This window comes from Atractosteus spatula, chromosome 2 (genome assembly GCF_055471065.1).
Source record: "Atractosteus spatula isolate fAtrSpa1 chromosome 2, fAtrSpa1.hap1, whole genome shotgun sequence".
Classification (NCBI taxonomy): domain Eukaryota; kingdom Metazoa; phylum Chordata; class Actinopteri; order Semionotiformes; family Lepisosteidae; genus Atractosteus; species Atractosteus spatula.
In genome coordinates this window covers 29147331-29174645 of record NC_142707.1, presented here as the reverse complement: position 1 = coordinate 29174645, position 27315 = coordinate 29147331, and the positions used below count along the sequence as shown (strand labels likewise).

General features: G+C 36.7%; 2 protein-coding genes across 6 annotated transcripts in view; both read right to left on the bottom strand.

The window, feature by feature from the left end:
• epm2a (EPM2A glucan phosphatase, laforin) overlaps positions 1-14372 on the bottom strand; it is a 31086-nt gene extending 16714 nt beyond the window's left edge. Inside the window, exons 1-2 of one of the 4 annotated variants that reach the window (XM_088909249.1) lie at positions 14331-14372; positions 13657-13909 (exon numbers count right to left, since the gene is read on the bottom strand). In XM_088909249.1, the coding sequence (XP_088765375.1) occupies positions 13657-13906 (250 nt within the window). In that variant the 5' untranslated portion in view covers positions 13907-13909; positions 14331-14372. Of the gene's footprint in view, positions 1-13656; positions 13910-14131; positions 14155-14195 lie in introns of those variants that run through there. The other 3 variants (XM_088909247.1, XM_088909248.1, XM_088909250.1) reach the window with 3 other exon arrangements.
• Positions 14373-15825: 1453 nt separating this feature from the next.
• Positions 15826-27315, bottom strand: fbxo30a (F-box protein 30a). Of its 2 annotated transcripts, none has more exons than XM_088909243.1 (3): positions 27131-27315; positions 19579-21716; positions 15826-19223 (listed from the first exon to the last, which is right to left on the bottom strand). In XM_088909243.1, exons 2-3 carry the CDS (start codon positions 21697-21699, stop codon positions 19020-19022), a joined length of 2325 nt encoding a protein of 774 aa, XP_088765369.1. In that variant the 5' UTR covers positions 21700-21716; positions 27131-27315; the 3' UTR covers positions 15826-19019. The 2 variants fall into 2 exon arrangements, with proteins under 2 accessions (XP_088765369.1, XP_088765372.1); XM_088909246.1 differs by lacking the exon at positions 27131-27315 and adding an exon at positions 22177-22489.

Here is a 27315-nt window from a genome sequence, read left to right as displayed (position 1 = left end):
CAGAAAGAGCCATGAAAATGTAAATGCTTTTCTCCAGGCTGCAACTACACCCCTCTTTGCAGCTCTATGTACAGTAGAGTATATACAGTATATGTACATACACCTATACAGCATTGTGAAAAAGTAAGTACACCCCCTTAACATTTTATGGTTTAACATATTAAAAATATTTTACCTTTGCTTAGTCCTTGCCAAGTCCTAATAGCAGATAAAACTAACCCTTACTGATAAATAACACAATAAAACTTTGTCATTACTTATTTAAAAATAATTAGTCAGGATTTAATATCTTTGTGTGATTCTATATCTCTCTTGTGCTGTGCTACTGTATATGAAAGCTGCATGTCCTGCATATCCCTCTAGTTCGTCGTTGAAGGCAACAGCAGATCTGGCTAATGTATAACTTCAGAGAACTTCATGGGTTTTAAAGTATTAGTTGGTGAATAAACATTTAGAACAAAAGAAGCTACGGAACCAAAGAGACAGATTTCCAGTATGTCTTTGGACTACAGGAGTAAACACACGTGAACACAGGGAGAACATACAAACTCCACTCAAATATTACCCTGGAGAATTGAACCCAGGGCCACAGCACTGCATGGCAGGAATGTTAACCACTGTGCCAACGTGCCACCCACTGCAATAAATGATGACCAAAATTATATACAATATTCAAAGGCGACGTTAACGACTACTCCAATTACAGGCAAAGGTGACGTTAACGACTGCTCCAATTACAGGCCGATCCGTCTGCTGTGCCATACAATGAAGAATTTCGAGCATGTGCTGGACGCACGACTAAGAACCATCGTCGATATCTCGCCAAACCAATGCAGCTTTGTGAAAAACTGCAGAACAATAGATGCCATACACGCAGCCCGCATACGGATGGAAAGGCACCACGAGAAGAGGAAAACGATCCACATGGCATTTCTCGACCTGAAAAAGGCATTCGACAGGGTACCGCACAATCTCATCTGGCTGGCGCTGCGACAGCACCACGTCCCCGTAGCCTATGTCAGCTGGACAAAACTCCTGTACCAAAAGGCCACTAGCTCAGTACGTTGCGCAGCTGGAACCTCAGACACCTTCCCGATCAATGTTGGTATCCACCAAGGCTCAGCCTTGTCTCCTCTGCTTTTCATATTTTGCATGGATACGGTGACCAAAGATATCCAAATGAGGCATCTATGGATGCTATTGTATGCTGACGATGTTATGATAGCAAGTGAAACGCGACATGATGAAATTGAACATCAGGAAGACGGAGTACCTGGAATGCGGTAATCAAACCAATGGCACAATCACAACTGGTGGGGTCCAACTGAACAAAGTGACCCAGTTCAAGTACCTAGGCTCATGTGTCAACTCTGACTGCAGTACCCTCCAAGACGCCACGATGCGAGTCAGCGCCGCTTGGATGAAATGGCGGCAGGTCACTGGAGTACTGTGCGACAAGAAGATCCCTTTGCGTCTAAAATCCAAAGTCTACCGCTCAGTGGTCAGACCAGTGGCCCTATACGGAACTGAATGCTGGCCAACGACAAAGAAACATGAACAGGTACTCCATACGATGGAAATGAAGATGCTGCAATGGACACTCGGCTTGACAAGACTAGACCATGTCATGAATGAAGAGATGCGAAAAACCCTCAAAGTCGCCCCAATCACTAAGAAAATGAGGGAATCGCGCTTGCGATGGTATGAACATGTGTTCTGCAGCAATGACACATCAGTGGCAAAGACCGCCCTCGAATTGAATGTGAAAGGCTGCTGGCTCTGTGGACGACCATTTACGCGCTGGCTGGATTGGCTGAAAGATGACATGCGCCTCGCAAAAGTCACCTGCCGAAATGCCGCAGACCGTACGAAGTGGAAAAATCAGTGCAAACAAGCAGACCCCCCATAAGTGGGAAAATGCGAAGAAGAAGAGACATACATTGTGCAGTTTTGACATAACATCCCTCGATTTAAATTAAATGCTTTGGTACTGTATATATCCTAACATTCTGTATCCTTTTTTTTTCTTTCCCCACAGCATCTGTAAGACCTACTGTAAATGACGTCAACATACATACCTACAGTAAATGGTCAGGAAGAAGAAAGGTTTGGTCATTTGTAATTTTTGCAGGTAATTCCTTAAACATCTTTAATATTTTGGGGTTAAGAAAGCAAACATACAGAAAGGTATCATACCAACTGATACAGATGCAGAGATAGACATGACTTACACAGATACTTTATCTGTGTAAGAATGATCAAAAACATAGATATTGCAATATTGGCACACCCCTACAGCACACACATACACTCAGACAAATTCAACACCAAGAATAGCACAGCTTATTTATCTAAATTAATTCATTATTATAGAATATTACTACAGAGTTAGATGTAGCCTTTCAACTACAGTACTACATTTCTAATATTACATGGATTTTATTTCATTCTCTTTTTCTGATCAGAAGTAGTCCCCAAATATGTGAATAGAATGAATGTCTTGTACTGTACATAATTTCAAAGCAAGTCCTTGTCTTCTAATCCTGCAAAAAAGTTCATTGCAAATATTATTTTACATATAATATAATATATTCTATGTAATATTACATAGAAAACCTTATTTCGTGAAAGTGTTATTTTATATAAGAGCCACACATTGCACTGGAATATGAAATACTGTAAGCAGACATCATTTCCATAGCCTCCCAAGCATGGAGAAGTGGGTGGCTTGTTGGTTCCCATGGGGTCATCGATAACAAATCTAAGGCATTGCTTTCGGGAACAAATGAGAAATGCACAGGAGCAGGAAGGCAAAAATCATTAGAAGTCAAGCAAGCGTGGTCATCCAAGCGTTGGACACGTTTTGGTGATCTTATGAAACATTACAGTAGAAATACATTAATACAGTACAACTGGATAATACCTAGCTTTGCACTGCTTTGCCTTATCAGTAAAAAGTGTAATATCAGAAATAATCCTGTTTTTCAAATTCACAGATATCTTGTAAATCATTTTCATTCAAAAATGCTTTATAATTTCTGCTTAGAGATGGAATAGTCTTTTTATGATACCTAAGGGGAAACCAATTTAATATTTCAGAACAATGTATGTATTAATAATTTTTTACAAATTCAAAATATCAGTGGCATAGAGACTTAGATTTTAAAGCAGAGGGGTATTTTGTTTTATGGAAGAAATTTTACCAGGATAAATTATGATGGGCTTAATAAATTCTAAATTAATTCAGAATAATTAACAGTAGCGCCTTGTGAAATGAAGGCAGTGACTGGTTAAGATTAAAATGATTAAACAAAAATTGTTGTGAAAGGCCACTGTGAAACACCCATCTTATACTGTCAAAATGTAAAACAGCTACAGTTGATTTTCAGAGAGAAACTATTTCAGGGACATGCAGCACTGCATTCTGGATTCTGCAGATGTCAGTGAAATTCCAGAATTCATTGTATGGTCCACTGAAGCGAAAATGAGTTCTGCCACATAATTCTGCTTTGTCTAAAACAATTACAAAAATAGCATTTACATCCCACTTAGACTTGAACTCTACTCTCATCTGTCTATTCAGGGAAAAGAGCCCTATCCTATTTCATCCCAAGTATGTACATCATCTTCAGTCCACAAGGCCTTACTCTGCAAATTTATTTTGTCAGTCAAAACTGCCCAGTCACTGCCACTGTGTACATTTAACAGATTCCAATTACAGCCATCCATTTTCATTCTGTTCTGTCTTATACATAGAATGCACACTGATTAAACCAGATTGAGCTTGGAAAACATTTTTTTTTTATTTTAAACAATCAAGATTATTGTATATTTGAAAGACGGTTAATGAAGTTCAACAGGGCAAAATTTTAAATATCTTTCCGAAATGGAAAGTTAGGGCACCAAAGCGAGAAAAGTAACACAGTAAAAACACATATTTCTTAAAACTACAAATATTAATTACCACATTAATTACACAGAACCCTACATAGTGTAAGCAAATCAATCAATCAAAGTTTATTTTTCAAATGCACAACAATACAGCATGCAGCAGTAGTTGCTGGCAATGAAAAATGTTATAGTTTAGAAAAAACATGTTTTAACATCTTGGAGGTGTTATTTGCTTCATTTGAAATTGAACTTATTATACAGAAAGGCAAATATTAATTTTGGAATGCAAATAAAATCCACAATGCTCCACTGAAAAATCTTCATTTTACAATTCTTCACAAGAAGGGCTGATATCTTGGACAGACAAATGTTTAAAAAACATCAGAACACCACTAGAAAACAATGGCTATAATGCAGGCACTGACACAAAATATTATTCAACTGATTTAACAAAATTAATGATCTCCTGACACACACCTGATATTTTATATAGAAAGGGATTCTCTGAAAAGCTTACTTTCAATAGACCAAACTATAGATAGAAATCATTATAAAAATCAAAGATTAAGTTAAAAATGGAGATAAACCTTATATTAGAAGGTTTAATAAATGTCTGATGATCCTAAATGCATAGGTATAACCTGGAACCTACTCAAATGTAGTTGTCTGCAAATAACACCCACTAGTCTAAAAAATCTAAAACAGGAGCTCATAAGAGAACAGCTAAAAAACATAAAAGATACAAGGACGATATTGCAGCTCCAGAATCAGTTCAGAGAAGAGCAACTAAATACAATCCTGGGCTCAAAGGAATGTCTTACATTGACAAGCTGAAGAAACTCAGCCTTTTACAGTAAGTGGTAAACAGAAAAGACCATGAGGGGAACCTCATTCAAGCATTCAAAATCCTTAAAAGCACTGACAATGTCATTGTCATCCTCAGAATGTCAATCAACAGTGAAATGAAACTAGAGGACAAAAGTATAAACTACATGGAAATTCATTTACAGTAAAACAGCGAATATAAGGTACTGTATTTTTTAACAAAAAACATCACAGGGGTATAGAACAAGCTGCCCTGCCATATTATCAGAACTCTGTATTGTTTCAAAACATGACTGTTCCCTGTCCCAGAACATTTCCTGTCAGCTTCATCACAGCTTGGGCCTACTTCAGATCTTATAACACACTATAAATATGCACTGGGATTATAACACACTGAAATGCTTTTGTACCGTGAGACTTTTGCATGTAGTTAGTTTTGCATTGTAGTTTCCTTGGGAGGAAGCCTATTTTAGAAAATATCAGCAGATCTGATTTGAAATGTAATTGTCGGGATTGCAAACCAAATTTCAAGATTAAGAACTCTAAATATCAACATTAAGGTACTATGAAAAGTAACTTAAACATTAGATTAATTTGCTTAGGAGACAACTTTATCCACTGTACCGTTTAGTGGTATACAGGTAATTTCTAAAGAGTAAGAAAAAAATATGGTAACAGGAAAACATATTTCTCATTACACAGGCATATAACGCAAATATATAGTTGTTAGTATATAGCTGTAAAATGTTGTATAATATACTGTACATGTACTTAATGCAAATTATGTATTATAGATGCATAGCTTTTGTGTAAAAAATGTGACATAACAGATCAAAAATCATTAGAAAGTGCAACACTAATCCAAGGCCTATACAAGTATTCAAAGTGATACCATTGAAAAGTCTTAAATACAGGTATGTGGTGAAAACTGGGGGCTCCTGAGAAGAATATTTCACATATGACATGGCAAGAGCATAGAAATCTACTACTGAAGATAATCTAAGCACTCGGGGTAAAAAAACCCACACTATCCAAAGTGGTACAAAGTTTCACAGAGTAAATTCTCTGCATGACAGAAGATGCAGTACAAGTGCTATCATTTTTTCAATAACGCCAACACAAAATGTCATTTGCTGTTTAACTGCTCAAAAACTACTGCTTTGAAAAAGAAACGAAGCAAAAAAGGGCGAAGCAAAGTTTGCTGAGCAGGTACAAAACTATTAAAATTATTTTTTGCTAATTCATGGAACAAATATGCACCACAGTTGACCCACTTCCACAATGAATTGTTGATATTGACTTCTTATAACAATCACATAGCTAGATTTATCGGCACAACAGTGTTTTAATAACTAAATATCATTGTAACAGTGTTCCAAATTACTGAGTAAATGTATTAGAATATGGTTATCTAGGAAACTATAATTATAATTACAATAGTACAACTGGTCACCTGTAAGTAATTAAAATTATATTTACTTTTACCCAAAGATACAAATGGTTGCCATAGCAACTGAAATGGTCAATATCCCAAGTGCTGCCACAGCCTTTTTCAATACAAGCAACTTCTGCTTGATAATATGAGGCATACATATGGCATAAAATATTGTACATATTTGTTTACAGGCAACAAACTTGTTTATTCAGATATTTCTTTATAAAGTGTAAAATGTTCTTGCATTTTTGCACTTAGCATGACTTTAGCATGTTCTACTCTTTCATGAGAGAATTTAGGACTGTGGGATGTTCAGTAGGTTCTTGTTGAACGTGGGGCTTTCTGAGCAGTCTTGTACGATATTCTATATACAATTATGATGAAGAATTGCCACTTCCTGTTACTGTTATTAAAAATGCTACTGAACCTTTATCTGGAATCTAATCACACAGGATCTTGGGATCACAAAGGAGTCTTACAATTTTCAAACAACAAAAAAGGATACTGTATACAGATTCCAGATTAGGCATTTTGTACATTAAGTACTTTTGGGATGTACTTAATTGAGATCCTATACAGAGCCACAGAGATCGAGATCGAGATCAAGGACTATATTATAGATCTCACAGGATCAGTAGAATCCTGTAAGATCCAGATGTACAGTGCCTTGCGAAAGTATTCGGCCCCCTTGAACTTTTCAACCTTTTGCCACATTTCAGGCTTCAAACATAAAGATATAAATTTTTTATTTTATGTGAAGAATCACCAACAAGTGGGACACAATTGTGAAGTGGAACGAAATCTATTGGATTTTTGAAACTTTTTTAACTAATAAAAAAATGAAAAGTGGGGCGTGCAAAAGTATTCGGCCCCTTTACTTTCAGTGCAGCAAACTCACTCCAGAAGTTCAGCGAGGATCTCTGAATGATCCAATGTTGTCCTAAATGACTGATGGTGATAAATAGAATCCACCTGTGTGTAATCAAGTCTCTGTATAAATGCACCTGCTCTGTGATAGTCTCAAGGTTCTGTTGAAAGCGCAGAGAGCATCATGAAGACCAAGGAACACACCAGGCAGGTCCGTAATACTGTTGTGGAGAAGTTTAAAGCCGGATTTGGATACAAAAAGATTTCCCAAGCTTCAAACATCCCAAGGAGCACTGTGCAAGCGATCATCTTGAAATGGAAGGAGTATCAGACCACTGCAAATCTACCAAGACCTGGCCGTCCCTCTAAACTTTCAGCTCAGACAAGGAGAAGACTGATCAGAGATGCAGCCAAGAGGCCCATGATCACTCTGGATGAACTGCAGAGAACTACAGCTGAGGTGGGAGAGTCTGTCCATAGGACAACAATCAGTCTTACACTGCACAAATCTGGCCTTTATGGAAGAGTGGCAAGAAGAAAGCCATTTCTCAAAGATATCCATAAAAAGTCTCGTCTAAAGTTTGCCACAAGCCACCTGGGAGACACCCCAAACATGTGGAAGAAGGTGCTCTGGTCAGATGAAACCAAAATCGAACTTTTTGGCCACAATGCAAAACGATATGTTTGGCGTAAAAGCAACACAGCTCATCACCCTCAACACACCATCCCCACTGTCAAACATGGTGGTGGCAGCATCATGGTTTGGGCCTGCTTTTCTTCAGCAGGGACAGGGAAGATGGTTAAAATTGAGGGGAAGATGGATGCAGCCAAATACAGGACCATTCTGGATGAAAACCTGTTGGAGTCTGCAAAAGACCTGAAACTGGGACGGAGATTTATCTTCCAACAAGACAATGATCCCAAACATACAGCAAAATCTACAAAGGAATGGTTCACAAATAAACGTATCCAGGTGTTTGAATGGCCAAGTCCAAGTCCAGACCTGAATCCAATCGAGAATCTGTGGAAAGAGCTGAAAACTGCTGTTCACAAACGCTCTCCATCCAACCTCACTGAGCTCGAGCTGTTTTGCAAGGAAGAATGGGCAAGAATTTCAGTCTCTCGATGTGCAAAACTGATAGAGACATACCCCAAGCGACTTGCAGCTGTAATCGCAGCAAAAGGTGGCTCTACAAAGTATTAACGCAAGGGGGCCGAATACTTTTGCACGCCCCACTTTTCATTTTTTTATTAGTTAAAAAAGTTTCAAAAATCCAATAGATTTCGTTCCACTTCACAATTGTGTCCCACTTGTTGGTGATTCTTCACATAAAAAAAAAAATTTATATCTTTATGTTTGAAGCCTGAAATGTGGCAAAAGGTTGAAAAGTTCAAGGGGGCCGAATACTTTCGCAAGGCACTGTAGGATCATATACAATCTTACAAAACCTTACACAGAAAGAAAAAAGACTACATGTTACAGAATCCTAAAGATGATGCAGTAGTTTCAATCCGTAAGGTCTTGCTGGAAGAATTATATAGGGACAGCTGTGGGGAGTAATGTTTATGGCACACGACTCCTCAACAGGGGTCATGAGTTTAAATCCTCAGGTGGAGAAAGCTGTTGCAGATTAACCAGCACAACTAACTGTGTATCAGCCTAAAACAATAGGCGATTACTACTGAAAACTTGCTTTTCACAAAAAATAATATAAGAACATGGCTGGATAACTTCCTCCAGACTCCACTTTGTGTAAGAAAGAGCACCCTTTTTTAGTTCTAAATGCACTGATGTTCAGACTCCTATAGAATCCTGTTTTAGTTTCTTTCTTATTTAAAACAAATATTTCATGTAATATTGATATCGCATGCCCCTCCACTGAAGTAAGTACAATAATGTGATTTACACTTTTATTACAAAAACACATTCCTAACTTTGAAAATAATATGCAAGAGGCCAAATATCCTGTCTTTCAGACACCTGCTGCTAAGTATGGAAGCATTCTGACATTCTTCAAGACTTCAGAATGAAAGCTTGGGTTTCTGGTGCGCCAATCTCATTCACTGTCTCTCAGACGTACTTCCTGAGCCATGCCACCATAACGGTGAATTCCCACCAAAGAGGCAGCCTCCAGCAGCCAGGGAAAAAATATCAATATTAAAGATGCATCTTACAAAAAATAAGTTCTGTTAGATGTTGTTATACAACATGTTAAAATATTTCAATTATTAAATAACTCTCTAGACATGCTGCTCAAACCTTTTCACTGTCTGTCTTATTCCTTACTGAACTTTCTACAATTAAGGGAAATTAGAAGCACAGAATCAAGGATATCATTGAATATTTACTGTCACTTTTTTATGAAACATTGATAGTTATTTTGTATTCACAAATTCTACACCTGACATCACTTCAACCTAAAAGACAACAGACCTTATAAATAGTTATAAATGTTAGTAACTTGTAAAACTCAAATAGGGATGCATGGAAACATTATTGTGAATAAAACCTGTCAGCAAAACACAGATTACAAACAGCTGTGAATCTACCAAACAAAAACAGAATGAGAAAACAGGGCTTCATTAATTTGCTTTTGTAACTATTCTTTTTACAATTGATTTTCTATTTGGTAATTTGCACAGTATGCTGAGCATAAACACAAAATGCAGAACAGGAAATGAGTGCCTGCGGAGATCATCTGTGGAGTGATTGGTCTCTCAGCTGCACTTCTCTCATAATGTTTTCCTGAAATTTCTATTTTAAACAACACAGCAGTCTGTTTTCTTCTAGTTCAACTATGTTATTTCCAGTAATTTCGACACCTTTATACAGAAATGTTATATAGACACACATGTGCACTTACTGGGCGGTAATTATATGTTGTACTTGACTTTGTATCTTTAATGATGTAGCACCCCCTAATGGTAAGTGGTTTGCACTGCCACATACAGTAAGTGCCCCAAGTAAAATGTGTGAACAGGTGCTGAGAGATTCTTCTCAAAGGTGACTCCACGGCCTTATGCATACAGTCCCAGAGGGTACTGTGTTTCAGTGCCGGATGCAATGAGTCCCCTTCTACCTTTGTTTCTAAAAGCCAAGTACTATTATTATGCTGCTGCTCAATGTAATGGGGGCAAGAAAAGAGGTCAGACTCACAATGCAAAAACAACTAACTTCCCCAGTCAAACTGCTGCTGATCTCAGGATTTAAATCTCACCATATACGAGAATAACAAGATGCATCTCTGAGACCGAGATACTGTAACTGCCACATGAAAATCTTCAATCAGATGAGGAAAACAGGAGCTATCCTTCTCACTGGTCTCCCAGCCAGTTTTGAACTTAAACAACACACAGAAGAGTGGTCAAAAAAGCACAGAGGAAGAATTGTATGGCCAAATCAATATCTTGGAAGTTTTCACTGGCAAGATTAAACATGGAAGGAAAGACCTGTCACATTTTTGTGTACAGTAGTACTGCATGTACAGTAAAATATGGAGGGGGTAGAAGGTTTTCTCTTCGCTTTTGCATAAATGGGATATCATGTATACGCAAAACAAATGCACATAATGCTTAATCTAAACAATGACATTAGTTATTCTAAACACAGAAATCACAAAAAATTTAACCAAAATACACACCAATGAACATCATGTCAGGATGGGCTTGCATAGACATTGATCAATGTAGTGGCATTTTGTCAGGATGCCATTAATCACTGTAAATGAAATACTGTAGCGACTAGCCACTCTTAGCCAGACCACTGCACTTTACCTCTCCATCAGTCTTGAAGTGTAATGTCTCCCAGCATACTATGGTTGGCTGCAAAGTCAGCCAGGTTAGAAACTGCTGGCTGTTAACACCTTAGACAACAAGCACAATGCGTGGAGTTAGTCCTACTTCAAACATACCAATGCTAACAAAGCATTGCTCTCTTAACACATGGTGCATATTGGTATCTTTCAATGTTTTTGTTTAGTGATTTTCAAAATATATTTTGCTGTTCTTGCATTAATATTCTCTCTTTCTGAAAGACTGTTCACACAAATTCTTAATCAACTCATTTTGGCAGTTTTAGCAACACAGATACTGTACCAAACACTGATCATCGTTTTAATTGGGAAATCTCATTACTTAGGCGGAGTATTTAGTTAAGTGTGGACGATTTGCCGATAGTGTTGTAGGGGGTCTAAGGACACTTGCATATATATAGATAGACTGGGTAATTTCAGGAATCCGGCTTTCCTCAAAACTTTAGATTCACCTGCTAACCAGTCCTTAGGGAGTTCATGGAATATCACACTGAGACAAACCTAACCTAACAAATTATTAGAACTGAATAGACAAAAATGGATGTCTATACATACAGCAACTACAAGTTACATTGCAGAATATCCAGAGTTTATGTACATGTAGATGATGTCAGTAGTAAGTACAGATTATCAACACAGAAATGAAGTATAAGCCGTAATACTGATACAACTGACATGATAAATAACAAAAAATAAAAAATAATTTTCAAAGCACAAGTCAAGTTATGAAATATGTTTTCACTTACAGTTCTGAAAAACATATAAGCAATACTTAGACTTTCAACTTTTTAATATGTTAATGAAAACTTAATAGCCTTTCTGTAAATTCTGTTTTTAATTTCCTGTTTCAAGTGTACATCTATGATACTCCTTTGCACACATTTTTTAATTTACACAAAGCACTCAACATTGTTTTAAATAAAACTGTACTTTATTGCTCATTTGAGACCACAATTAAAACAATTTATTATAACTAGCTTTCTACTGACACCTAATGATCATGTATAAACCTTTTAATTTGGAAAGTTTCACAATATAATTACTGTGTACTGTACATATGCCACTTTATCCAGAATACACTGAAACAAAATGTTATTTTTTGTTTAAAAATGTTTACAACACTTGCCATTAAAGTTTACAAAATTTGCCTCAAGCAGTTTTATATTATTATGACTAATTCTGACTCAAACATCACGAACATTCCGTTTTAATTCGCTAGAATGATTAACAGAGGGGCAACACAGTAGCACAGTGCTTAGAATTGTTGTCTTGCAGTTCTGGGGTCCCAGGTTCAAATCGTGGGGTGCTATCTGTGAGAAAATGTGTGTGAAACTGTGTGCATGTCTTTGTGTCTGTGCGTACCCTGAGATGGACTGGTGTCCCATCAAGGGTGTATCCTGCCTTGTACCTGTGGCTTTCCAAGATAGAACTGGTCTTTTTAATGACTCTGAATTGGATGAAGAGGTTATAAAATTGATGGATGAAGGCATTAGCTTATTTGCTACTGATGAAATATACAGTACCAGTGAATTGGAAAATAGGTGCCTAAAATTAAAACAGATTACTGTTTATTTTATTAAGATATTATTTAGTTTATCCCATTAATATACAAAAGATTATTTATGTGGCACAAAACAATAATTTCAGCAGTAATAACTACATTATTAGGACTTAAATTACTTTGAATTACATTATAATTGTTTATTTGTAAATAATTTCCATTTACTTAAGACTCTACCTCTTACAATTTCTCTCACAAACAAACCACCACACAACTGTAGTGTTCCAGGACAGATATCACATATAAAAAAAGTTGTAATACATAAAAACACTGTTCTTCTTACTGCTGTAATACATCTTATAATGACTCTCATCAATAAAGCTTAAGCAAAGAACCGTACTGTATGTTTGTGTCTTACATTTGGTCTGTAGCTTATGCTACTAAATTAGGCCATCTCTCTTCGCATGCACACTAGTGCTGCAAATAGGGATCCTGAATGTGTTATTAACGCAATAAAAAGTTTAAGAGCTGACATAACCGTCACACCAGCTGTCAATTTATACTTCTGGAAAAGATGCCTTTACCAGGGAATGAGTAAAGATAGTAGTGTTACATCTGTTTCAGCCTAAAGCTGAACTACTACTGTAGCTGTTCAAAAACCTTTGACGTGGCTTATTGATGAGACACTTGGCCCAATTACCTATTGAAACACAAGAGTACTCTTACACAAAGGGTTGTGGGTGTATGGAACAAGTCACCGTGTTGTTACAGTCGATACCTTGACGTCTTTCAAGAATGACCAGGAGATCATTTGATCAATTGGCTACTGAAAATACACAATCAAGCTAGATGGACAGAATGGCCTCTCGTACTGTATGTTCTTGTTCTTATGTAACCAGAACCACAAGACATCCTGCGTTGTGACCTCTTGCACATCCAAGGTTACCAAAATGAACACTGAGTGCAATATTGATATCTTCAATGAACACTTAACGAGAAAAAGTCACTAAAGTAACATCATATCTGTTACTGATGTTGCATCACATCAACTGTGTATGTTAGAGCACGTGCTTTCTAAACAGTTTGCACATTTAAGTACATGGGATTAATCGCAATTATAATTCATGGTTTTGACTGAAATCAAAAAGGTATATTATATAACGTATATTTTATGTAAAAAACACTGATTTATGTAAGGTTATATAAACACATCAATTATTAATTACACTTAAAACACTATTATCGCACATAAAACCGGAAAGGAAAGATGGGGAAAGGAGTTCAGATATAAGGAATAAGCTTCCTGGGGAAACATAGTGCAGTACCTTCCCATATGAAGTTGCCGCCGACTCGTTTAATGTATTTAAACCAGAACGTGTCCTTGAAGGGTTCCTCCAGGAGTATCTCTCCCATCCAGAAAAAAGGTTCGCATGTTGACAGAACAGTCTGCGCGGGTTTCATTGGCACTGCCTTATTAGGATCCCACTCGCCCATCTCTGGCCTCGAACCCAGCACGAACACGTCTATGTCCTCGCATTCCGGAGTCAGTATGACACCGAATCTGAACAACATCATCTTCTACTCGTGAGACAGAAAAGACAAGACAGACGGGACACTAAAACAACCGGCCACGATAGCAGTGTAATTCAACTACACGACAATTAAGTTAATGTTAATGTATAATCAAGGATCATATTTGAGTTTTTTCTATGTCTATGATATCTTTTTATGAAGCTAAATATATATATATATTAGTATAAATACTTTTCTAACGTCAGTTCTACAGTACGATAAATCTACCTTGATTTAAGGGCCGAATAATTATCTTCTAAAAATAAACTGCTAAAATGTAAACAGCCCGTACTTAAGCTGTACCGTGGCTGGTAAAGGACAAACTGTTCTTCTTCGCCTTCCCTTCTTTTTATTTCTCAGATTTGATAAATATTGAGAAATACAACATATTAATGAACAACCGTAAGAGCAAAAGAGCCGGTTAAACCTTCTCAACGAAGTCACAAATCTGCTACGCAAGACAAGGAACGCTGATCTTATTATGTACGATACTGCCATCTTTGGACTGGGAAGACAACCTGCCTTTACGCAATATATTTTAGTTTTTAAATATGTTAAATATTTTAAATCGATAATGTGTTAACATTATGGCATAATTATTACGTTTGCTGTTTTTTAAAATAAAATTATTACTGTACTTTACAGCATACTACTTCTGTGTTGAATGGAAAAAAGGGAAAAATACGTGAGTTGTTTTGTTATCAGTAGTCAACATGGATATATTGTTCTTTAGCAATTTGCGCAAAACAGATGAAGAATTTTTCAAATCAATTATGCAAAGGGATGACTTGGTAAACAAGATTTAGTACTTCAGTATATCATAACTTACTTCTGTATCCACCCGTCTTTTTCTAAGCGCTTACTCCTCATGAGGGAGCGATTATTTCTATATTACTGGTTATAAAATATATTCTTCAACATTACAATATTAAGATATATAGGGTCCTATAGCTTTAAAATCAACACTTCTGTATTAGGTAATTTTTATGGGAAATTAGAGGTTAAAATACGATCATACAATTATTTTTAAACTTGACTAGGCACAGGATCAAAACATTGCTTAATTGTGGCCTCATCCACATTTTTCTGCAACTGTGAAAATTTCAGCGTGGACACTTTCCGGAGAAATAGATGTGTAATGGTAGCTACTGACAGGTTGTGCGGGTTAGGCCTCGATCCCTTGAGGGAAGCTAAATGATCTGTTGTCACTTTCAAGTAGTTTTATTTCCGAGGTATGTCATACAGTACCATCATCTTATGCTTGGCATTTGCCAGAACTGAACTCTCTTCTCCACTGAATAGAACTCTGATTATTTTTTAAACACCAGCTGCCAAGAAGGGACACAAGGCAGCTCAGTTTCTTTTGCTGGTGGATAAAAGCCTGAGAATGAACTCCATAATACAAACGACTTAATCTAATTTCAGGTCTGGCTGTGTACAGTATGTTAAATACACTCCCAGGAGGATGCTGCCTCCTATCTGAAACTGGTTAATGAGTAAATTAGGCAGGTCATGATTAAAATTGTAAGGTAATGGATGTTTCCCCATTTCACGTATGTTGTGGATTGTTTGCACTTTAAATGACTTACATTCATACTGTATGTATGATGTTTTGAATAATAATTTAGTACTGTAGATCTAGTATTGTTAAGAAAAGCCTAAGGGACAAATTGCTCAAGCTAAAAAAGTGAACATGGAATTGCTTTAATTTGAATTTGTTCTTTTTTCATTAATATTACAGAACTTTATTATGCAAACTGAAGTTTCAGGTAGACAGCCCAAGCATTTATTATGCTTATAGTAGGAGTTCACAACTGTGCTTATTGTGATGCCATTGGCTGTGCTATATTTTTATTTGAAAAGGATAGCTTTTCATTTTACAAGAGAATATTGTGTATATGAACACTACAAGCCTAGGACTCTTGGGTGAAGGAAATTTTATTAACCAGAATTATAACAGGTATATGCATTGAATGATACAACCATCAAGACAACCAACTCTAATAAAAGGATCACTGCAAACCGCAGGAGTTTTTAATGATTGTATGATCAACAGTTTTAAACAAATGACATCAATGTTTCTTATAAGAAATCTTCCCACGGGTTTTCAGGGCCACAAGCAAAGAAGCAACACTTCCTGGATGACTTAAATCACATTCCTACTCTCACTTCAATGAAGACAGGGGTAAGTAGGGAACATGACCATACACCAGGGAGAGAAACACAGGATTCTGAGTAGTATATCACACACTCGTTATGAATTCCGTGAAGCTAAAAGGAAGACTAATATGTGTGACACAAAGCATGTTCAAATATATATTCTGCATAGATCAAGAAGAAGGCTCCACACCTGAAAGTTGCATTTCTTTTCTTCTCTTTTCAGCATGGAATAAACCTTTACTTGTTCCTCCTCCTAGATCAAATTATTACTACAATCTGAAAATGACCATTTTTCAAAAGCTTGTTACTTACATTAAATGGATTTTTATAAACAATATTTGAACAAGGAAAATTAATTATTTTCTTTCATTGCCGTAAGAAAACCTTTAACACATTCAGTATTTAAGACAAAAAGGTCTCGTTTCATCTCTGTGGGTGTGATTTGAATTTCAAATCAAATTTTATTTTCCACCTTCCAAAAATGCCTCAAAGCTATTCAAAAGAGTAGTAACATTTGCCAGTCTCAATTTCTATAAAGCTGTTATTTTAATTATATAAAACACAGACACATTTTGTATCCAAAATAAACTTAATCATCTGTTGAATCCTAAAAAGAATGGTAATAATTAAAGTCCAAAAATATTTTCAAAGAGCAATCCTAAATTTTAATTTGATTTTACACTAACAACCCAGCAGGGTGATATAAATCAATACTCTTGCAATTATGTCTATTCAACCAAAACTCTGACCTTTAGCAAGAGGAAGAAGTATTATATTAATCACAAATCCAGCTTCCACTTCTTTAGCAGCAGTTCATATCCTAATTGTCTTGTGTATATTTTGATCAATTTAAATACCACGGTTTCTCAGATTGTACATCTCATCAAATGTCTGCAGTGCATTCATCTAAAGTCTGATGTATTAGATATGAATATAAAAGGCAAACCTAACTCATCTGAATACATCAATGAATTGATTCCACATTTCTTTAAAATGCATTAAGACAGATATATTTCAGCTTTTGTAAACTTTAAATCCCCATTTAGGGATAGTGTTAATCGTTTCAAACCAAAAACAAAATCTAAATAATACTGCATGGTATCCTGTATAAGTTCCTGAAATCAAGTTGCGATCATTTCATTATATGCCCAGCAACAAGCAGCCATTATCCACTTATATAAAATAAAAGTTATACAAAATGTCCTAAGCGAACTTCAAAATCTATTTCTATACAACAGAATTAAAAAAAGCTTCAGGGATCTGCTTATACAGAAACACCAATCGGGTGGCATATTGGGGACAAAGAAAAATAAATCTTGAACCACCAAAAATTTAAGTTGTTCAAATTTTGCATACAGGACACATAGGGAGCAAATTCACTATGGTCTTTTATTTTATGCGCCAAAGGCTGCAAAAATTTAATTTTTTTTGTTATTCCATTTTCACAAGTTCTGAGGATAAGAGCTGTAGAGAAATAGTACAGTCCTTGTATTCCTACAAAGCTTGCTCTTTCTGTTCACTTTGCCTTTTCATGAATGGGGATTGTAATAAAAAAATCAGGAAGATGCAGTAGGATTGTACATTCCTTTTATTAAACAGCAACACAATCACATGCATTTAGATATGCCCACTGCACCTGTGATGAACATTACTGTTAAAGTGCTTTCACCTCCAGTCAGAGGTATCTAGATAAATGTAACTGTGTTTACAAACAATAGCTTCCCCACTACTCATTTTACTTTAAAAAGATGGCAGTGGTGGTGAAGGGCACATCATGCAGGATTCTGACTGCTCTTCCAGGGAGCAAACAACAAATAACTACTTCACCCCAGTGTTAAGCAGCAGGATTTTTTTTTTCTCTCATGTGTTTCTTTACTCTCTTTGTGTCCAGTTTGCAGATTCAATCATAACACTAAAAAGCAGCTGAGAGTTGCACGCAAAGTACAAACATTACTGCCTGAAACATGTGCATGAACAGGTAGTAAAGCAGTCCACGGCAGAATTCTGTGTATGTAAATACACACAAGAAAAATGAGGGCAACTTTGGGGTTTTTATACAAAAATCTTTCCTGTCTTTCCTCGGTGTTAAAGAAAAGTTTGAGGTGCACTACAAATTAAAAGTTAACTTAAAATTACACTTAGGCAATAAAGTGCTAGGTGATCATCTTTATACTACAGTATTGTATTTGTTTTAATTTACCATTACAATGAAATAATTATGTGCACTGTATAGAACTCCAAAACAATATTGTAAAAGATCTGCATAACACAACATTGCAATTTGCTGTGAAAATATCCTGCAAACTCTCACCATGCAACAAAACCTATCATCAACATAAATGTTAGGTGCAAGACTTCATGGCCTACTTGTTTTTAGACTAAAACAAAACTCTTGAGCCTTAAATCCTGTCCTAACTCCTTGAACTGTTAAGATTCAATGGTAAGGTACAAGACAAGATATGGCTAGTAAAAATGATTATACGAATACATGCACTTCACATACTGAGACAAGTGATAAATGCACATTTCATTTGGTCAGTTTTTTAAAAAAAGACTAAATAAAATTTCCTTGAGTTTCTTGCTAGTGTGTGCATATTCTTAACATTTTAAATTACCCAAAGGGTACTAATTAAATATCAAACCATGCAGAATAACATAACAATATACAGATATATCAGAGTCTCACAGGGGAAATTAATGATAAAGATCAAAAGAAACTTATTTCCAGCAAGTCAAGTGTTATTTCATACATTAAGGCTCCTCTTTTTAACTTTAATACAGCACAGTACGTTTATATAAAAAATAATTTTAACATCAAAACAGTTTATATACACAGTGACATTTTTATGTATACATAATCTGCAGTACATTGATAAAAGTATCAAATTACAAAGAGGTTATGTTGAGTGTTATAGGTCTTAAACAGAGTGGAAGAAGCAGACTAGAAGATGTATTTTCATAATACTGGCTTTAAAACTGAACGCAGGGATCGTCCTTCTTTAGTTAGCTCCCTTGTCACACACATACAAGGCAAAGGGATAGCCTCTTCTCTTCGTTCCACAGTATTGAACTTGCACTTCTTCAGGTGGTCAGCCATGCTAGTAATGTCAGCAAACTTCCATTCATGCACAGTCCCAAAAGCTGTACTGAATCTCCACACCTAGGGAAATGCACAATTAAACAAGTGATTAACACTTTTCATTATTAGGTACTCATCTATACATTCACCTCATTAGAAAACGTATTCAGCAGGCCTGAATTACAACACAGAAATAGGAAGCAAGTGTAAAAATATTGAGTTCTTGGTAAAACCAAATACATTGATTTTATGCTTTAACTTATTATTTTGAGTAGAATAAAGTCTTAGAATGCAACTAACATTTTCTATAAAAGTAGTTTACAGTTCCACCAGGGTCTTATAGAAAGCTATCTCTGTTTGCAGAAATGGAAAATGGGACAGATCTAAAGGCTTTTTCAAACTAGGTGAAGTGTCATGCCACAGTTTAGTTACCAACCTTGTCTTTTATCTGCCAAGATGAAGGTCCATTTGGATATTGCCTCTTTTCCCACAAAAGAATAACCATTCCACGAACCTGCAGCAAACTAGCACACACATCTCTCATCATCCGTGATACTCTAGACAGCTGGCACAGACTGAAGCCATCCAGGAACCCTGCAATGTGCTGCAGAACCTCAAATGGAAGATTACTCAAATGGTCATAGTGAGACCCAGATGAGCAAGTGTTGTTGGAAATGGGTTCCGTCAACAGTGCAGGTACACTAGGCTGGACTCCAAATGATCTTAGATGTCGATCATGAATAATTTTAGAACCTTGTACAGAGGGGCAGAACCTTCTTTGGGAGTAGGTGCAGCCGTAGTAAGCCAAAGGGCATCTGTGTTCCATCCAACCATTCAGGCCAGCATGAATGTCCCCATGAACATTTTTAAAATGAGAGGAAAATTCATCTCTCCTAAATAACTGCCCACAAACAAAAGTAAACATAGATCGCTGCTTGGTTTGGTATCGAGCCACACATTCTAGAACCAGGTCCAGCCTGAGCGTCTGGAAGGGGGTTGGGTTGGAAAGTTGTGGATTTGCATGATCGCAAGCAGAAGCTGAAGCTATTTCACCCACCATGGTGTTTGTTGCCAAGATAGCAGAAGGAAACGAAAAGGTTTGTGTACCAAAGTCAATACGATAACCATCAACAAACCTACTATCTGAAATTCCTCTGCCACCAGGTGAGTCACCCAGACAGAAGAGTAAGGCCGCTGTGATAAGGTCAATTCCATGAAGACCCATTGGATCATCTGCCACTTCTAGGTCAGAGGTGTCAACAGCCTTGTCTTCCATTTTTGCACGAAATGAATATGGATCAGTAAATAGAGTTCTGCGTCCATTAAATGTAAATACGCTCATACCTCTAAGAAACTGGAGATTCTGTAACTTGCGTTCAAACCTTCTGTCCTCACTGTCAATGGGCAAGGACTGCAGGGTATTATTTTGCAGGATTTCAGGCAGTGGTAGTGGTGGAGGTGATGGCCGAGAACCAGAAGGTTCCTGCACTACAACAGGTATGGAATTATAAGTCATCATAGACCTACATTCTGGCATGTTGACTGCCCAAGACCCATTGATTTCAGAGTGTTTCGATTCAGCTTCTTCTAAATCCATTTCCTCCTGTTCCAATTCATCCTGGATGCCTTCTGCATTGTGAAATCCATTACAAAGGGTTTTCTGATTTTTCATCCTCTCAACAATGTTCATTATCTCTTCCTCCTCTACCTCTTCTTTTAAGAACTCAAATCCATTTTGCTCTGACCACATTTTTCTATCACTCAGTGCTTCCGCTACTACATCATGATCCACTCCACCAACTGCTCCAAGCTCACATCCAGACTCATCATGCTCTTTCATCTCAACATTTTCCAAGTCCAAAGCTTTTACTTCATCCTTCACATGGATATCGCCATTCTTTTCACTCTTTTCTGCAGGAAGACTTCCATTGATTAAGTCCATATCCCGTGTTGCATTACTCAGTATGTCCAAGGCTGCAGCTAAGCTTCTCGTAGTCTCTACTGTAGCTCTGTAAAGTTCACCATATGACTCTGCATCCATAGCAAAAATTCCATTTGCAGGTTTGTCTTCTGGTATGCTGGATGCCATAGGCATCTTTTCACTGGTACTGGCCTGTTTGTCAACATTTTTGGATACCATGGTGGCCACTTTAAGCGATTCTAGAAGCATTCGCTGATCCTGCAGTGCTAATGCCATATCAAGTTGTTCTACATCATCAACGTCTTTGCTTAGGTTCTCATAAGATTTCCGATCTGCGTAGCTCACTGGCCACCGGTTCCATTCCATAGTGCAACAAACCACACTCGCTGGGCATATTTCAAGATGTTCGGCTATTTTGTTCCTTGCAATTATAAATGGACATCCGAATCCACTGTTTAAACAAGGCACTCTTTCAAGAGGGCACAACAGGCGATGCTCATCTACTTTACATGAATGGAAAACAGCTCCACAGATTAAAGGACAACCAATGAGGTCACAAGAAACTCCGGTCTCCAGCCTGGCCATACATCTCCGGTTGACACAGTTCATGCAGTGTACATGCTGCTGCACCTCCATTTTGGGGGTCACCAGCCCTGGAAGACAATTAAGTGAGAATTAGATGTAGGCCTAATCTGGAGATTTACTGTTCACAATGTCATACAACAAATCATAGTGCCAAAGAAACTTTACATTTACTATAATAGGAAATATTTAAGGCTTGTTGTTTTAGACAATTTATCCTTTTAAACTCTCATATACTATCTTAAGCTTAAGGCCTACCAGTAAAAACTGCATAAAAGAAAAGTAATACACCATAATGAAGAATGGAATATTTCTTGAAAATTAAGTCCAGTTTCCCTCTCAAGGGACAGCTGCTTCATGTTGTTTTGTAAGCAGAGGAGGGATAATTATTTATTGCCTTCCTGTGCGTAACCAATAAAATCAATGCATAGCAAATATGTGTTTACAAAAATTTAGTAGTAACAATTTCTCTACTGATAAGTGACATATTCTTAAGCATTCCAAATTAAATAATTAAAAACAGATACATACGTCCCTGCACCAAAAGCAAAATTTCCCTCTTCAATGATTATTATTACATTTCATGTAACAACAACCATATCCAGAATCCTTATTTCTATAAATGGACTTCAGACAGCTTTCTGGAAATTAAATCACAAAGTTGGTTCTAAGAATAACATCAACAATGCATTAGGAACATTTCAGCCTGTAACGGCTGCCAAACATTGAGGACTTGTACATTTGTTTGTGGAAGATGTTTTGAAAATCCATTGTATCATGTCTAACTGCTTTTAAAATATCTAAAATAGTGAAAAAATATCCAGTGCCAGAGAGTGCCTATTGATAAGTACAATTTTAAGATTAAGATCACTTTATTAGCCATATACAATTTCTTGTATTAGAAATTTGTCTTTTCGCAAACCCCAGCTTGCTCTCCACGAGACACACAGACACACAGAGAGAGAGAGATGCTTGGGGTCAGAGCGCAGGGTCAGCCATTTATACAGTGCCCCTGGAGCAGCTGGGGTTAAGCACCTTGTTCAGGGGCCCAAAGGAGTAGGATTCCTCTGCTGGCTACGGGATTTGAATTGGCAACCTTCCAGCCACAGGCACAGATCCTTAGTCACAGTGCCACTGCTCCACCCAAGGTTTTGCAATTTCACATTACTAAATGTTCTTAAAGTGCATCTTCACAGAAATACCTAACAACTTTTTTAAACCACATTGTGTGCTATAGTAAATAAACTTTATAAATTCAATTGGTTTTGGTATACAAGTGGTCTCCTGTAGATCACTATTGATTGGTTAACTCATCAAACTCTAATCCAAAGGATTATCACCTTTACACAATCATACAGTTTGTGATTAAAATAGTGTTTTAACACATTTCATACCTGTTGACATAATGTTCTCACACCCAGCAATCATGATGCAATTTATCTTGGCATATGTCTTAAGAAAATGGTTCACACCCTTTTTGTAGTCAACTTCACACATATCTGTGAAGTTATTTAAAAAACAAGCTCTCCTTAACATTAGGTATACTGTTGAGGCAACTGCTTCAAAAAGAATTGGTTCAAAGCATTACTTTTTAGTATGACAAAGTTCTGCCATTCTGTAAATTGGAATGCTGCACTACAGTAGTTTTTTCTTAATTTAAAAAAAGTTATATATAGAGATATTTTGGTAATTAAGATTTAAAGACATTGTATAGGATGTTGCACTTATTTGTTTTTTCCTCTCAGGATGTAGCTGAAACATTCAAATTTTTTCACTACAGAAAATTTTATTTTAAAAGTCTTGAAAGACTTTGAAGTCTTAGATGAAAAAATGTGAAGAGGATTCCAACCCATAATAAGTGAAATGTAAACTTCAGCAGGGGTTCTCAGAAGCCTATGGCACACCATCTGACCAACAGAAATAGCGCACAGAACTGAACTTGCATCATCAAGCAGACCAATGCAGCTGACACAAAAACAGCTGTATTTCACTTGCTGAGTAAGTGTCAACATCTTTGGTAATGAAAGAAGCACAAGAGCTTGACTGAACTTGCAGCAAAATACTAAAAATAATCCCAGTTAGAGGGCATGACCCTTGTTCCTGGAGCAAGATCAGATGAGTGTCTAAAGCACAGCATCTACCAAGTAAAATATATCATTGTTAACTGCACTTTTTAAAAACTCAAGGTTACATCAGAAGGACCATTTTCAGTCATTTCAGGAAAATTAAATAAATTACTGTGGTATATTAATTTTTGTAAACATCAAGCTTTCATCTTGCTTATAAGTAAAAGGAGAAATTTGTGCTCAGTCTCTGATGTTTGGCAGCAAACGTGCATCAGCACTAATGAGGAACAGCTAATAATGTACAGCACAGCAGAGGAATCACCTACTATCTGCCCCGGCCACTGGGACTGAAGCTACTCTATTGAGGGAAGCCCTCGAAAAGTAAATAAGACTTTTAAGGGTTTCATTTTTAATAAATTGGTTGAACTGACAAACATAATTTTAATTAGGGAAAGGTGTTTAACAAAAATAAATAGTTTTTTATTTCATCAATATTTATTTACAGAGCACAGTTAGATTAAAAAAAGGTTTCAGCCTGTGAAAATATTACAGAATTTTGGTAATCTTTTGGCATCCTACTGCATCTAGCCATTTTGAGCCAAATCATCTGACAAAAATATTAACATTCCAGAATAATTTGTCGATCAAGACAAAGATATCATTAAACCTGGTAACGGCAAAACAATACTAGATGGTACCTTCATTTTATACATTTTATCACACTGAGATCCCTTTCTCTAAATAAATAAATAGTGTGATGTAAAAATAATATTCAGAAGGTAAACTGAGAAGATTTTAATACTATTTTTTCTCACTATGTTGTGAGAGGGACATAAATATGGGGTGTAAAACCATACTTGTAAGATGAAATCTTTCTGGATTTCTGTTCATCTTGGAACATCTTTAAAATAAAGATCTCAAAGGGTTGCACTACTGTTTTCATACCTGGGGCTCCACATCCATGATCAGGATTAAAGAAAAACATGTATTTGTTTTCGTTATTGATAAGTTATTCAATTTTGTGCCGAAAGACCAAGACTAAAATAGGTTTCTGGCTGCTGCGTAAGTGCCCCAGCGTCTTTCTTCCTGTCATGAGCTGATAGTTTTTATTTTTAGTTATACTTTTGTGCTGTATATTTGTTGTTCTTTCATTCTGATCATGGTTGTGAAGCCCCATGTATGGGTACACTAGTGCAATCCGTTGAGGTCTTTGTTATTTTAAAGATGTTTCATGATAAACAGAAATCCATTATATATGATAAATACAATTTTCACTGAAACTTTCTATGTGAATAGTTTCTGAAGTTTATATGAGGACAATTAATAAGCTGCATTTGCAAATGCAACAAAAAACATTTTATATTTTAAAACAAAATCTGCACCATAGTGAGAATGAAACAACACTTTCATTTTTAAAGTTTGGAGGAACTGCCGTATTACATTGTCAAAATTATCAAATACAATCACAGCACTCTGCAATTTAATGTTTATTTTTAATTGTAAGTTTTAATATGTAACAAAATGATTAATTCCTTTTTTGCAAGTACAATTTGTGGGTCTGCAAAAAAAATAAAGGGGTTTTATACAATTATGGGGACTTTGTGTGATTGTGGGCAAGTAAACTTACAGGTTCTGGTAAACTGTGTGGATTCCTGTAGCAATGAAGTATAGTGACTATATATGGATTGATGTCTTTTATGTAATCTTATATTTATTTTAGTGTAATATTTATTTGCCCTGTTCATGTTTTTTGTAAGTCACTATGCATGTAAAACAGCTGCCTGAATGCAAAACACATTTCTCAGAAATCAGACAAAGTATTATCATATCGCAACAGTGCAGTTTTTATATTTTTAACAGGTGTTGTTTGCAGCTCTAGACAATTTGATTAGTTGCTGCATGCTTATTATAGATCTAAACACTTTCGTGGATGGAATGGATTTATATTTAAAAATTCCAAAATAGACATTTCAAATTATTTCAATCAACTACAAAAGGAAAGTTACTATCAGAAGGCATTAATGAAACTAAGCGTTTACACTCGTATTACATTACATTTACAGGTTACATTAACAAGGATGTATCTCTTAATAGCTTGATACGTTTCAGGTTAAAGGAGCAGGAAAAGCCAAACTCAAAATACTTTAAATTAAACTTTAATTTTAATTTAAACTTTAAATTATTTTGAGTGCATCAGTGCAGACAGAAGACTTAATAAGTATGATTATATTGAATGTTTCTTTAATTGTGGATCTGGCCAATTTGTGCATAAACGTCCAGTTGCTAAAATCTAAACTCTATCGAACCGAGATGAAATGTGAGCCTTCCCCCCCTCCATCAGAAAATAAAAACCTTTCACACTTAAATAGTCCACAGACGTCTCCGATCTTGATATTATTTAAAGAAACAACATTTCAAAGAGCTAGCCACAAACAAGTCACACAATGTTTAATCAAAGTGAGAGGCTGAATGTAAGCATTGACCATGCCTTGTGGTCTTGGCATAAATACCTCCGCATGTTTAGCTGTCTGTGCATCCAGAGCGATTGTTGACACTGACAGACAAGAGAGGAATCTGGCCTTCATTTCCAGAACAGCAGCACAGTACAGCACAGTGCAACAAGCTTCAGATTCACCATTTTTCTGCTCTACTCTTCGCATATGTTTGTCAAGTCCGTCATTACACGTTTCTACTGTAATTACATACCACTCTTAACTTTTTTGACTACAGCTATGTCAAGAACATATCACATGCTGCATGCGTTACTTCAAAAGTTATAGTGCTTTTGACAGTCTTTCGTGATAGAATAACGAGCTTGAAACAGTGAAAACCAGCTCTGACGACAAGCCTAGCACAACAAACTAACACGCTTAAAAGAAAAAAAGCCGGCATTACAGCTTAAGTGGCGAGCGGACTGCAGTTCCTACCTCAGAAGTAAACAAATGGCTCTTATCAAGCTTAAAATGCCACGACACTGGCAACATCGTTAAACAAACTCGGGGTCCTTTATTTATCCCGCAGTGGTCTGTGCTGCATTTTGACAGGTCTGCGGTTCTGTTTATATAACGAAAACTAACAGAAGACTCCCGATCCCCTCCCCCAAACCCCTCGGCCTGCACTGTGTAACTTCGCCAAGGGGCAACAGAACCGGGCGTACCGGATCACGCAGTAAGGACCCGAGAGCCCTTCTATAATAAAAAGTGAACTACCTTCCCCATTCTCCGTTAAAAAAAACAACATTTGAAATTCAAGCGCCAGGGCCGCTGGAGTTCACTACTTTCCATGAATCGAGTTCACTGCTGATGCTGAAAACAAATCCTGACAAAGCAAAGACTCCCGTCTCCCCAAGCTGTGACTCTGCTCGATTGGACTAAACTTTTTTCATCAACAACAGCAGCTAAACTAAACAACCCTCCTACCTTCGCTGTTCACAAACCCGCTCCTTTGTCACTCTGAACTTTCGTATCTCCTTCTTCGGTGGTCTTATCCAATAGTTGACAAAACTGACGCTTTTCTTTTCTCTGCCTCTTCTCTTTTTTCTGTCTCACAATTTTCCTCTCCCTCCCTCTGTCGGGGTCTAGTCTCTCCTCCGGCCGGGACGCCA

Coding starts and splice junctions, on each gene's coding strand:
- fbxo30a (XM_088909243.1), bottom strand. CDS start 21,699: ATGGAGGTGCAGCAGCATGTACACTGCATGAACTGTGTCAACCGGAGA. Junction 19,224..19,578: donor CTTGGCAGATAAAAGACAAG/GTTGGTAACTAA, acceptor GCATTTCCCTAG/GTGTGGAGATTCAGTACAGC.